The sequence below is a fragment of the Balaenoptera acutorostrata genome, chromosome 20, assembly GCF_949987535.1.
Source record: "Balaenoptera acutorostrata chromosome 20, mBalAcu1.1, whole genome shotgun sequence".
NCBI classification, from domain to species: Eukaryota; Metazoa; Chordata; class Mammalia; order Artiodactyla; family Balaenopteridae; genus Balaenoptera; species Balaenoptera acutorostrata.
In genome coordinates this window covers 23,612,362-23,627,693 of record NC_080083.1, presented here as the reverse complement: position 1 = coordinate 23,627,693, position 15,332 = coordinate 23,612,362, and the positions used below count along the sequence as shown (strand labels likewise).

The window sequence follows — 15,332 nt, the reverse complement described above, 5'->3', positions numbered from 1 at the left end:
ATACAAAAAATATTGCTACACTTTATGTCAAGGAATGTTTATGATTTCGAGTCTTACATTTAGGTCTTTAATCCATTTTGAGCTTACTTTTGTATATGGTGTGAGAAAATGTTCTAATTTCATTCTGTTACATGTAGCTGTCCAGTTTTCCCAGTGCCACTTATTGAAGAGACTATCTTTACTCCACTGTATGTACCTGCCTCCTTTGTCACAGATCAACTGACCAAAAATGCATGGGTTTATTTCTGGGCTCTTTATTCTGTTCCACTGATCTATGTCTGTTTTTGTGCCAGTACCATACTGTTTGTATTACTGAAGCTTTGTAGTATAGTCTGAAGTCAGCAAGTGTGATACCTCCAGCTCTGTTCTTCTTTCTCAAGATTGTTTTGGCTATTCAAGGTCATTTGTGTTTCTATACATATTTTAAAATTACTTGTCCTAGTTCTGTGAAAAATGTCATTGGTATTGTGACAGGTATTGCACTGAATCTATAGATTGCTTTGGGTAGCATGGTCATTTTACCAATTTTAATTCTTCCAATCCACAAACACAGTATATCTTGCCATAGAACAGGCTGACATTTAAACTCTCTGATAAACATACTCCATTTACTCAAGAAGGTAGAAGAGAATGTGAACATGTTAAAAAGACATGGGAGGGACTTCCCTGGTGGTCCAGTGGCTAAGACTCCATGTTCCCAATGCAGGGGCCCTGAGTTCGATCCCTGGTCAGGGAACTAGATCCTGCATGCATGCTGCAACTAAGAGTCTGCATGCCGCAACTAAAGATCCCGCATGCCACAACTAAGGCCTGGCGCAGCCTAAATAAATAAATATTAAAAAAAAATACATGGGAGATCTCTCCATACAGAAACACACACACACACACAACTTCTAAAAATGAAAAATGCAGTGTCTGAAATGAAAAATACACTTGATAGGTAATGATATATTAGATACTGCACAAAAACTGGAAACACAAAAGGGGAAAAAAAAGACAGGAAAATAATGAACACAGCATCAGTGAGTTGTGAGACAGCATCAAGTAAGCTAAAATACATGTAGGGAAGAGGAAAAAAACATTTGAATATGCTCTACAAGAGACACTGTGAGGAGAATAAGACAAGCCATGGACTGGGAAAAAATATTATACACATGCACAGTTATCTGAAATATACAAAGAGCTCTTAAAACTCAACAACAAGAAAAGAAACAACCTCGGCTAAAGATCTGACAGATACCTCACCAAAGAAGACATATAGATGGCAAATAAGCATATGAAAAGATGTGTCCCATTAACCTCCAAAATATATAAACAGCTCATGCAGCTCAATATTAAAAAAACAAACAACCCAATCCAAAAATGGGCAGAAGACCTAAATAGACATTTCTCCAAAGAAGATATACAGATTGCCAACAAACACACGAAAGAATGCTCAACATCATTAATCATTAGAGAAATGCAAATCGAAACTACAATGAGATATCATCTCACACTGGTCAGAATGGCCATCATCAAAAAATCTACAAACAATAAATGCTGGAGAGGGTGTGGAGAAAAGGGAACCCTCTTGCACTGTTGGTGGGAATGTAAATTGGTACAGACACTATGGAGAACAGTATGGAGGTTCCTTAAAAAACTAAAAACAGAACTACCATATGACCCAGCAATCCCACTACTGGGCATATACCCTGAGAAGACCGTAATTCAAAAAGAGTCTTGTACCAAAATGTTCATTGCAGCTCTATTTACAATAGCCAGGACATGGAAGCAACCTAAGTGTCCATCAACAGATGAATGGATAAAGATGTGGCACATATATACAATGGAATATTACTCAGCCATAAAAAGAAACGAAATTTAGTTATTTGTAGTGAGGTGGATGGACCTAGAGTCTGTCATACAGAGTGAAGTAAGTCAGAAAGAGAAAAACAAATACCGTATGCTAACACATATATATGGAATCTAAGAAGAAAAAAAGAAAGGTCATGAAGAACCTAGGGGCAAGACGGGAATAAAGACACAGACCTAGGAGAGAATGGACTTGAGGATATGGGGAGGGGGAAGGGTAAGCTGTGACAAAGTGAGAGAGTGGCATGGACATATATATACTAGCAAACGTAAAATAGATAGCTAGTGGGAAGCAGCCGCATAGCACAGGGAGATCAGCTCGGTGCTCTGTGACCACCTAGAGGGGTGGGATAGGGAGGGTGGGAGGGAGGGAGACGCAAGAGGGAAGAGATATGGGAACATATGTATATGTATAACTGATTCACTTTGTTATAAAGCAGAAACTAACACACCATTGTAAAGCAATTATACTCCAATAAAGATGTTAAAAAAAAAAAAGCTTTCATATATATTATTTATTTAGCTGTGTTGGGTTTTAATTGCAGCACGCAGGATGTTTAGCTGCGGCATACAAACTCTTAGTTGCAGCATGTGGGATCTAGTTCCTTGACCAAGGATGGAACCCAGGCTCCCTGCATTGGGAGCGTGGAGTCTTAGCCACTGGACCACCAGGGAAGTCCCTAAAAGACTTACTTTAAAATAACTATCATTTAGAAAACTATGAGTTTTCATTTTCACACCTAGGAATGTGTTGTGATAAATAAACACAGATTTCCAAGACCATAATTTGTCCAATTCACTAAGACACCTACAATCTTCTTTACAGTTCTAAAGTGAAAAAGCATTTAAGCTGTACTGATAATAATCAGCATCTCCATTACAAGTCTGTTTATTTGGGTCAGAATCATTAAGCTCACATGTAATTTAGTTGCTTCATGTTACACCTTTGTTTTTATCTGATTCGAGATATCCGTCACTAATCCTTTTGATGTACTTTTAATAGTTTATACCAAGTCCTGTAAAGGGAACCAACGTTTCTTTTAAAGGGCTGATTTAATTTAGGGTGAATGTAACTTAAATAGATTACAGCTGTCTCTGTGACATACTTTATCCCAACAGCTTAAAATTTTAAATACACTAATGTAGGATAATAGCTTTCCTATATATTGGTCCCGATATTGACTATTTTCAATGCTCTTCACCACTAGACTAAACAACCAAGGGCTCCAAATATAATAAAGACACAACTGAAGATACTTTAGACCTTCAAAAGTGGATGAAAACACAGAGAAACAGAGATACTTTTTACACATTTCAACTGATACACAACTGTTTGATTCCCGCTGTCAGAGACACAGCCTAGAAACACCTGGATTTGGTAAAAGTGCTTCCCTGTAATAATGGAAAAATCATATAATGGGAGACAGTGAGGCCTAAATGATTAAGGAGCGAGCTTTAAAGTTCAATTTCCAGCTGGATCACTTATCAGCTATGTGTCATGGCATTCACCTTGCAGGACAGCGGTAAAGTGGTGATAATGTTTATTATCAACCTAGAATTTCATCTGAAAAATACTAAGCAACATTATACACTTGATTTATCGATTTATTTCCTCTCTTTTCTGTTCAGTATACTTCCCATTCACGATAGCACTCATATGAAAAGTCCCTAACTACAGGGATCAAATATTTAGGTATAAACTGCGAATACTCTTAAATCAATTTCTCTAATACCATGACATCTCCAAAAACTAAAAAAAAACTTTTAAACTAAAAAAGCAGCACTTCTAAAGCAAACATTCTCTATTAGAAACACTGTTCTCTGACCAAAAGTATTAAAGAAATTGATAGTGAAGAGAACAAATGTTCCCAAGTTATAATTTATCTGAATAATGGGCTTAGCAAAATTTTGTAAAAATCTAAATGATCCCAAGTAATAAAGGCTCCACTGATAAGGACTAGGTGTTACGAAAAACATACACAAAGCAAACTGAGAAGTAATTAGAGCAGAAAACATTAGGGAAGCCCTAAATCTCATAGTTTGGCCATTTAAAATGTCGATAAGCCTGTTTCCTCTTTGCAAAATACTGGTGATGACTGTAAGCAAATGTCAGTTGGCCTACTTTTGGAAGGTTGCTAGTGTTTTGGATGAACAGACTGTGAGTGTGTGTAAAGATTTACTTGTTTAACCATAGTTATTAAATTTTTACAGTAAAAAAAAATTATGGCAAACCGTTCTGGAAAAATTAAGCAGAATTTCTGAATTGATATGACTGAACAAATCAAAGAGCTCTTCCTTGAATGTGACAAAAGCCACATTTAACTTGTTTGAAGAGGATGAAAGAGGTAACTTGTACATTGAGAAAAGTAATGAAAATTCAACACACAGAAAGTGCACCCTATATGAAAATATACCCCCCCCAAAAAAAAGAAAATGAGAAAAAGTTTAACAATTCTAAAGGTGTTCTACTCATATTTGCTTCTAGAAAATAACTTAAGCCATTCATATCATAAAAAGGCAGCAACAATTAGTATTATTGACTGCATGGGTGGGCTGTTTACAGTATTACAAGCTTCAGAAAATACACGGCATTTACGCTCCAGTAAGGGAAAAATGGGTTGGATCTTGGGGTTATTTTAAAACCTTTCAATATTTTAAGGTGTGAAACTGTGAATTCCGTGCACAGCAGAACAAAAAACAATAGTACCTTTCCAGTAGTATGTAATAACAAAATAATCTAGAAGGAATAAGCCAAGTTGGCTACCCAGTGTTTTGGATGAGTACTAGGATTTTGGTTCACAGGCACTTGAGGAAACTGTATCTCCAGAGTCCGTCTATTCCCAGAGTAAAGGCGCTAGTTTATAAGAATTTGCTCTAAAACAAGGAAGTTCAGATACTCAGTATACTGGACTCCTAAGGATAACGAGTAAGGTTCAATCTGCATTTCTAAGAAATCTGGTTCAGGTGAGAGGCCAAAATGATCGTCTACTCCATAATCAATAAGCAAACAGCATAAGCACAAGGCTAAGATAATTCCTAATAGAGTTATAAACTCAGAGTCAAAAGCGGCACTCTCCATTTGGTCACTGATAAATGACTAAAAAAAAAAAAAGAAAAAAAAACTCTACAAAAGTGGAGCTCTAGTTTCTCTTTTATAAAATACTGGATAAATTCATTTGGGGCACCACCCATATATATTCCACATATTATGCAAGGCACTGCAGAGAATGCAATGATTAATAAATCACTGTTTCTGTGATTCCAAAGGAACATATTATAGTAAGGGAAAGACCATAATAAAGGAGAAATTTCCCCCAAAAGCTATGAAAATCAGAGGTTGGCAAGAAACAATCAGGAAGATATAATAGAAAAAGAAAACAAATTACAAAAAGACAAAAAATACAACATTCAAAGAGAGTCATGATTTGAAATAAGACATGGTAAAATATACAAAGTTTTTCTTTTTGTGAAACTAAATATATATAACATAAAAAACTGATAGATTTCACCAAATAACAAGATAGGTTGCAAACTACACAGGAAGTCTACAGGACACATATCCATGATAATATTTCACTAATAATAATCTAGTAGAGAGCTGAAATCAATAAGAGAAGAGCAAAGAGTACAAACAAGCATGGTATTATGAGACTAAACAGTAAAAATAGGAAGATTTTTCTAATCTCCCTAGCACTCAAAGACAGAAAAATTGCAAGAATAGGATTTTCCTCCATCACATAGGCCAAGACTGAAAAGATTCATAATAGCCAGCAGAGGACAGAATTGGGGAAAAAAAGGAATTCTCATATATAAATGACAACATACTCTCTCTGAGAAGCAATTTTACAACGTGTATCAACATTTTACATGTATACATTCTTTTACCCAGTAATTCCCCTTCTAGGAATTATCCTAAAAATATTTATAATTCCTTGTGTATTTTTTAAATGTACATATACAGAAGCATATAACAACATAACCTGTTATAGGGAAAAGGTTAAAATTAATATAAATGTTTATACAATGGAATGACATAATTTTTAGCAATGTTGAAATAAGTTTTGAAATGGAAAGACATTCATAATATAAACTGTTATGAAAAAACCTACATATACACATCAATAGCAAATACATATAATACATGTAAAGAACTTGAATCAGGTCCTGGACATACTACTACAAGTTACTTTCATTCATGTATGAATAGTTTAGGGGGAAAAAAACAGGAAATGCATACTCTAAGCTGTCAATACATGCTCAGTATCTGAGTAAAGAGAGAAAAGAAGGAAAGTAAAGAGGTAACCTGGGTTTATCTCTAATAACAGAATCATGTGAATTTTCATTTTCTACATTTCAGTATTCCTTGAATTTTTATAATGAATACTTTAACTGGTTAGAATTAATTGTATGGTCTTTATATTAAGAAATTTAAAACATATTAAAATGTATGTGTCCTATGATCCCATTCCTTGGAAATAAGCATTATTAGCACAAAATCTATAGTCATATAAAATTTTTAACTTATATTAAATTTAACTTATATATTAAATCACACATATTGCTATATTCTATTTCACAAGTGAGGTACTGAGTTACTAAAAACCACTATGGCTCCTGAGAGTAACAAGTAAGAAGAATTTACTTGGAATTAAGTTCTAAAAAGACAGATTTGAAAGATAACAAATAACAGCTTTTATCTGACATGAGAATACCAATTGATTGGTCATAGCTTCCTGGAAGACTGCACTGAAAACAATTCTAAAGCAAGTATAGGTTCATTAAAAACGTAATCAATTATTGTTAGTGACCATGAAAATATAGGGAAGTACAAACTGTGTCGTTAGGAGTAAATGCCCATTAAATACAATAATGACCTTCCACAGTGTAAAAGAACATCCAAATCCTTCAGTTTTTCCGCTTTTAGTTAAGAGACAGACTTTGCACAGAATCACCTACAGAAAGGGAACTTGCTTTTCTTCTAGATCATAACCTTCAAAACATTATACCATGCAGCAACATTCAAATATTTATTAACACCTTGTATCAAGTACTCTGTTAGGTACTGAAGATATGAAAACAGCCTACAAACCTAGCAATTAAGAGGCAACTGATGGCCTACAGACACATGAAAGAATGCTCAACATCATTAATCATTAGAGAAATGCAAATCAAAACTACAATGAGATATCATCTCACACCGGTCAGAATGGCCATCATCAAAAAATCTAGAAACAATAAATGCTGGAGAGGGTGTGGAGGAAAGGGAACACTCTTGCACTGTTGGTGGGAATGTAAATTGATACAGCCACTATGGAGAACAGTATGGAGGTTCCTTAAAAAACTACAAATAGAACTACCATACGACCCAGCAATCCCACTACTGGGCATATACCCTGAGAAAACCATAATTCAAAAAGAGTCATGTACCAAAATGTTCATTGCAGCTCTATTTACAATAGCCAGGACATGGAAGCAACCTAAATGTCCATCGACAGATGAATGGATAAAGAAGATGTGGCACATATATACAATGGAATATTACTCAGCCATAAAAAGAAATGAAATGGAGGTATTTGTAATGAGGTGGATGGAGTTAGAGTCTGTCATACAGAGTGAAGTAAGTCAGAAAGAGAAAAACAAATACAGTATGCTAACACATATATACGGAATCTAAGGGGAAAAAAAAAAAAAAAAAAGGCCATGAAGAACCTAGTGGCAAGACGGGAATAAAGACACAGACCTACTAGAGAATGGACTTGAGGATATGGGGAGGGGGTGGGGTGAGATGTGACAGGGTAAGAGAGTGTCATGGACATATATACACTACCAAATGTAAAATAGATAACTAGTGGGAAGCAGCCGCATAGCACAGGGAGATCAGCTCGGTGCTTTGTGACCACCTAGAGGGGTGGGATGGGGAGGGTGGGAGGGAGGGAGATGCAAGAGGGAAGAGAAATGGGAACATATTGTACATGTATAACTGATTCACTTTGTTATAAAGCAGAAGCTAACACACTATTGTAAGGCAATTATACTTCAATAAAGATGTTTGGAAAAAAAAAAAAAAAGAGGCAACTGAGCAACTAAAATAAAAAACCAGTAAATCCTATGGGAGCACATACTACTGACATTGGATAACAAGAAAGAAGGGTTAGGACATGAGTATTCTAGAAGAGGAAATAGCAAATGAAAAGGTCTGAAAGAAAGAAGATGGATCATTTGAGGAAACGAAAGTTCAATAAAACTATCACAAAGGAGTGAGTGTTGTTGGGGAGAGGAAGGCTTAGAGAGGGGTTACTGGTGACGGCTGAAAATAATGCTGGAAAAATACACTGTAAGGGCATCAGTTCACCAAAGATCTAATGAATCTGGTATGCAACAGCTCTATTTTTTTTTTAACATCTTTATTGGAGTATAATTGCTTCACAGTGGTGTGTTAGTTTCTGCTGTATAACAAAGTGAATCAGCTATATGCATACGTATATCCCTATACCCCCTCCCTCTTGCGTCTCCCTCCCACCCTCCCTATCCCACCCCTCTAGGTGGTCACAAAGCACCAAGCTGATCTGCCTGTGCGATGCAGCTGCTTCCCACTAGCTATCTATTTTACATTTGGTAGTGTATATATGTCCATGCCACTCTCTCACTTTGTCCCAGCTTACCCTTCCCCCTCTCCGTGTCCTCAAGTCTATTCTCTATGTCTGTGTCTTTATTCCTGTCCTGCCCCTAGGTTCATCAGAACCTTTTTTTTTTTTTTTTAGATTCCATATATATGTGTTAGCATACGGTATTTGTTTTTCTCTTTCTGACTTATACATTCTGTATGACATGACAGACTCTAGGTTCATCCACCTCACTACAAATAACTCAATTTCGTTTCTTTTTATGGCTGAGTAATATTCCATTGTATATATGTGCCACATCTTCTTTATCCATTCATCTGTCAATGGACACTTAGGTTGCTTCCATGTCCTGGCTATTGTAAATAGCGCTGCAGTGAACATTGTGGTGCATGACTCTTTTTGAATTATGGTTTTCTCAGGGTATATGCCCAGTACTGGGATTGCTGGGTCATATGGTAGTTCTAGTTTTAGTTTTTTAAGGAACCTCCATACTGTTCTCCATAGTGGCTGTACCAATTTACATTCCCACCAACAGTGCAAGAGGTTACCCTTTTCTCCACACTCTCTCCAGCACTGTTTGTAAATTTTTTGATGATGGCCATTCTGACCGGTGTGAGGTGATACCTCATTGTAGTTTGCAAATGTAGATGTGCATTTCTCTAATGATTAGTGATGTTGAGCATCTTTTCATGTGTTTGTTGGCAATCTGTTTATCTTCTTTGGAGAAATGTCTATTTAGGTCTTCTGCCTATTTTTGGATTGGGCTGTTTGTTTTTTTGATATTGAGCTGCATAAGCTACTTGTAAATTTTGGAGATTAATCCTTTGTCAGTTGCTTCGTTGGCAAATATTTTCTCTCATTCTGAGGGTTGTCTTTTCGTCTTGTTTGTGGTTTCCTTTGCTGTGCAAAAGCTTCTAGGTTTCATTAGGTCCCATTTATTTATTTTTGTTTTTATTTCCATTTCTCTAGGAGGTGGGTCAAAAAGGATCTTGATGTGATTTATATCATAGAGTGTTCTGCCTGTTTTCCTCTAAGAGTTTGATAGTGTCTGGCCTTACATTTAGGTCTTTAATCCATTTTTAGTTTATTTTTATGTATGGTGTTAGGGAGTGTTCTAATTTCATTCTTTTACATGTAGCTGTCCAGTTTTCCTAGCACCACTTACTGAAAAGGCTGTCTTTTCTCCACTGTATAGTCTTGCCTCCTTTATCAAAGATAAGGTGACCATATGTGCATGGGTTTATCTCTGGGCTTTCTATCCTGTTCCACTGATCTATATTTCTGTGTTTGTGCCAGTACCATACTGTCTTGATTACTGTAGCTTTGTAGTACAGTCTGAAGTCCGGGAGCCTGATTCCTCCAGCTCCTTTTTTCTTTCTCAAGATTGCTTTGACTATTCGGGGTCTTTTGTGTTTCCATACAAATGGTGAAGTTTTTTGTTATAGTTCTGTGAAAAATGCCAGTGGTAGTTTGATAGGGATTGCACTGAATCTGTATATTGCTTTGGGTGGTATAGTCATTTTCACAATGTTGATTCTTCCAATCCAAGAACATGGTGTATCTCTCCATCCGTTTGTATCATCTTTAATTTCTTTCATCAGTGTCTTATACTTTTCTGCATACAGATCTTTTTGTCTCCTTAGGTAGGTTTATTCCTAGGTATTTTATTCTTTTTGTTGCAGTTGTAAATGGGAGTGTTTCCTTAATTTCCCGTTCAGATTTTTCATCATTAGTGTATAGGAATGTAAGAGATTTCTGTGCATTAATTTTGTATCCTGCTACTCTACCAAATTCATTGATTAGCTCTAGTAGTTTTCTGGTAGCATCTTTAGGATTCTCTATGCATAGTATCATGTCATCTGCAAACAGTGACAGTTTTACTTCTTCTTTTCCGATTTGGATTCCTTTTATTTCTTTTTCTTCTCTGATTGCTGTGGCTAACACTTCCAAAACTATGTTGAATGACAGTGGTGAGAATGCGCAACCTTGTCTTGCTCCTGACCTTAGAGGAAATGGTTTCAGTTTTTCACCCTTGAGAACAATGTTGGCTGTGTGTTTGTCATATATGGCCTCTATTATGTTGAGGTAGGTTCCCTCTATGCCTACTTTCTAGAGAGTTCTTATCATAAATGGATGTTGAATTTGTCAAAAGCTTTTTCTGCATCTACTGAGATTATCATATGGTTTTTATCCTCCAATTTGTTAGTATGGTGTATCACATTGATTGATTTGCATATATTGAAGAATCCTTGCATTCCTGGGATAAATCCCACTTGATCATGGTGCATGATCCTTTTAATGTGCTATTGGATTCTGTTTGCTAGTATTTTCCTGAGGATTTTTGCAACAGCTCTTATTAATGACTTATTAATTGGGGCTTCCCTGGTGAGGCAGTGGTTAAGAATCCGCCTGCCAATGCAGGGGACATGGGTTCAAGCCCTGGTCCAGGAAGATCCCACATGCTGCAGAGCAACTAAGCCCGTGAGCCACAACTACTCAGCCTGCACTCTAGAGCCCACAAGCCACAACTACTGAAGCCCGCACGCCTAGAGCCTGTGCTCCACAACAAGAGAAGCCACTGCAAAGAGAAGCCCACACACCACAACAAAGAGTAGCCACCGCTCGCCGCAACTAGAGAAAGGCCGCACACAGCAACGAAGACCCAACACAGCCAAAAGTAAATTAATTAAATAATTAATTTTTTTAAAAAATCACTTCTTAATTCTAATGGTTTGTAGATTGTTTTGTATTTTCTAAATATACAATCAAATTATCTATGAATAAGATGATTTTACACCTTTCCTTCTAATATTTACATCTCTTATTCATTTTTCTTGCCTTATTGTAATGGCTAGGACTTGAATTCAATGGTGAATAGAAGTAGTGATAGGATCCATCCCAAACTCAGTAAGAAAGTATAATATTTAATATATCATTACTGATTATAATGTTGGCTATAGATTGTTTTATAGATTATCTTTAGCATACTGAGGATGTTTCTTTCTACTCCTAATTTGCTAAAAGCTTTTTTTTAATCCCAAATGGCTATTAAATTTTGCCAAAGTTTTTTTCCACTTCTATTGAGGTGATCAACTGTGTTTTCTTCTTCATTCTACTAATATGGTGAATTACACTGATTTATTTTCAAAATGTTAACCGATCTTGTATTCTTGGAATATCTTTTACTTGGTTCTGATGTATAAATTTTTTATGGATCACTGGATTCTATTTGGTAATATTTACATGTAAATTACACCAAGAAAGAAAAACAGGGAGGGAGGGAAAGAGGGAAGAAGGGAGGCAGGGAGGTGTTGGGCATGAGGAGAGGTTAAGAAAAAAAGACAGCAGAAAAGAATCATTTTGTGAGGGGGTGGGGCACACCGCAAGGCATGTGGGATCTTAGTTCCCTGACCAGGGATTGAACCCGCACGCCCTGCATTGAAAGCACAGAGTTTTAACCACTGGACCACCAGGGACATCCCAGAAAAGAATTATTCAAGAAGAGTTAGTGTTCCATATTGAGACAATCTCCCAAAAAGAACAGGGATGAAATTATTTTTTAATTAATCATTCTAGGGGATATAACAGCCAAATAATACAAGTACCAGAAAGAGAGAACATGGAAAATTTAAGAGAAGAAACCATCAAAAAAGTAGTTTAAAGAATTTTCTCGCTCGATGCTTTGTGACAACCTAGAGGGGTGGGATAGGGAGGGTGGGAGGGAGGCTCAAGAGGGAGGGCATATGAGGATCTATGTATACATATAGCTGATTCACTTTGTTGTACAGCAGAAACTAACACAACATTGTAAAGCAATTATACTCCAATAAAGATATTTTAAAAAAAAGAAAAAGAATTTTTTCATAACTATACTACTTGCATTTCTACATCGAAGAGGCCCAGAATAACATATGAACCAAGAAACAACACTGCAAAGTTTTGGAACACTGGGAACAAAGCCAACATTCTATTAGCTCCTGAGAAAAAAACAAGCCATATACAAAGAAAAAGGTATCAAAATGGCTTAAGATTATTTAACCATAACACTAGATCAATACCTTCAAATTTCTGAAGTAACATTACTTACAAACAAGTATTTCTTACCCAAATTAACAATCAAGAATTAAAGAAAAATAAAGACATCTTCAGACAAACAAGATCTACCACACATCCCTTTTCAGGAAGCTACCAAAGGACTTATTCCACCAAAGTGAGTGCAAAAGCAAAACGGGCAGAAGAGAGGAAAGGCGTATTCTATTTTCCGTTACAAATTTTATCTGATCAGTTGCATGTTTGATGAAAACAAATCTAAAAAATTAAATACAATAAAAGTAACACATAATTTCTGCAAGTTATACAACATTTAGTTTTGTGAAATTACATCTTAAATCTAAAAAAAAGTATATTTAAAGTATCTTATAGGGCATGTAAAAGTATATTATAGTTGGATTTCCCTGGTGGCACAGTGGTTAAGTATATGCCTGCCAACGCAGGGGACATGGGTTCGATCCCTGGTCCGTGAAGATCCCACATGCCACAGAGCAACTAAGCCCGTGCACCACAACTACTGAGCTCGTGCTCTAGAGCCCACAAGCCACAGCTACAGAGCCCGTGTGCCACAAGTACTGGAGTCCACGTGCTGCAACTACTGAAGCCCACACACCTAGAGCCCGTGCTCCGCAACAAAAGAAGCCACCACGATGAAGAGTAGCACCCGCTCGCTGCAACTAGAGAAAGCCCACGTGCAGCAACGAAGACCCAATGCGGCCAAAAAATTTTTTAAATTAAATAAATAAATAAATAAATGTATATTATAGTGGATAGAGAAATCTTTCTTTTAATTAGACAAAGTAAATTAAACAAACTCAAATTCTACTAGCAATATTAGCTTTTAAAGCTTTATACTCTCTCATATAGTTCTGCCCAAAGTAAAAAATTTGAGAAAAGCTGAACATTAATAATTGGCATAAAGAGGGGAATTCCTTGGCAGTCCAGTGGGTAGGACTCCGTGCTTCCACCACATGGGGCCAAGGTCCCATCTCTGGTCGGGGAACTAAGATCCCACAAGCCATGCAGTGCGGCCAAAAAAAATTAAAATATAAAAAATAAATAGGGTTTCCCTGGTGGAGCAGTGGTTGAGAATCCGCCTGCCAATGCAGGGGACACGGGTTTGAGCCCTGGTCCGGGAAGATCCCACATGTCGCAGAGCAACTAAGTCCGTGCACCACAGCTACTGAGCCTGAGCTCTAGAGCCCAAGATCCACAACTACTGAAGCCCACGTGCCTAGAGCCCGTGCTCCGCAACAACAGACACCCCCGCAATGAGCAGCCCGCGCACCTCAACGAAGAGTAGCCCCCGCCCGCTACTAGAGAAAGCCCTCTCGCAGCAACAAAGACCCAACACAGCCAAAAATAAATAAATAAATAAAATAAATTTTTAAAAAATAAATAAATAAAAAATACATAATTGACATAAAGAACTTCATAACTGAAATGAAAGGAGAAAAATCTGCCTCTGTGAATTACATACAAAAGAAACAAAGACATGGCAGAGCCCTTTAGCAATAAAGTTCTTCTTGATTCCAACCATCCAGTGAGGCTGGTTATTCCAAAACAATCTTCTTTGTCAAAAATTTCACCAAAACACAAATGCAACAGTAAACAGAAAGAGAGTGTAAAGCAGAGACGAAGCTGATAACTGTAGATGCCATACAGTTCAATAACAAGGAAAAATCTCCATGTGACAGCAGGATATTGTTGCCTTATTACCTCCACCCTTACCATTTCAATTGAGTAGATTTAATAATTAAATTAATCCCTAACATTAGCTATGCAAATAGTAGTACATTTTAATAAACATCATTCTCACCAATTTACAGAAATAACTGTAGAAGGAAGTATTAACAGGAAGATTTCCCAACTTCTGTACAAACTTTAAAAATATAACAGCATTAAAATATTTTAATATCCTCTTTTTTAATTATGTAAATGATATTAATATGATTGTTTTTAGTGCACATACAAAAGCATTACTGAGTGAACATAGGCAAATTAAAGAGAAAATACAACCCTTAGAAAGCTCAGATCATTAAAGAGTTGGGAATTATTTACGCTTCCAAATAGCAGATGTAATTTAACCATATATCTGGTTTTTTAATTTTAAAAATACATAATAGTTACATACAACATTAAGAAGTTTTCATTATTAAAGCGGAGATCCAAGGTCAAAAGCCCGAAACTGTACTTCTGCCATAGCTGTAAATACAGACAGCAGACTCATCTACAATCGAGATAATGGTGAAAACCAAGCTCTTCAAGGCAGTAAGTATAACTGAGAGGAGCAAAGACACTGAAGACAACAGAGACTTGGGGAATACCCACAGAAGTAAGCTGAACCAGAAACAGAACAAAAGCGGCACAGTCAGCAAGGAAGGGATCTGGGAAGAGCACCGCCATGAAAACCAAGAGAGAAGAGGGCTTCAAGAAAGAGCCAGCAAAGTCAGAAACTAAATGGAGATCAAAGAGGACGAAGATAAATCAAAACCGCGGCAGAAAGTGAATGGCCATACTGAATTGGTTAAGATTACCTATTTCCATCTCAACTGACAGAACTAAGAGTTTATCTTGGAGGGAGGAGGGGAAGGAGTATGGACACCTGGAGGAAAACAGACTTTAGTTATCATTCTTGCTGTCTGATGTCCAAGACCAGTAGAAGAGAAACCTCTTTCTGAATGATTTGTCTCTTCTTAAGGGCTACACTCACCAAACTGTGGAGCAGGCAAGATTCTAGCTGCTCGAATTGGGCCATGTCGAACAGAAAAAAGCTCCTGTGCTTCCCCACTGATCTGCAGAAGACAG

General features: G+C 36.8%; 1 protein-coding gene across 5 annotated transcripts in view; it reads right to left on the bottom strand.

The window, feature by feature from the left end:
• Positions 1-15,332, bottom strand: part of BCAS3 (BCAS3 microtubule associated cell migration factor) — a 577,971-nt gene that overhangs the window by 515,716 nt on the left and 46,923 nt on the right. For all 5 annotated transcript variants that reach the window (XM_057536260.1, XM_007190268.2, XM_057536261.1 and 2 more), the window contains exon 6: positions 15,238-15,319. In XM_057536260.1, the coding sequence (XP_057392243.1) occupies positions 15,238-15,319 (82 nt within the window). The remainder of the gene's footprint in view (positions 1-15,237; positions 15,320-15,332) is intronic.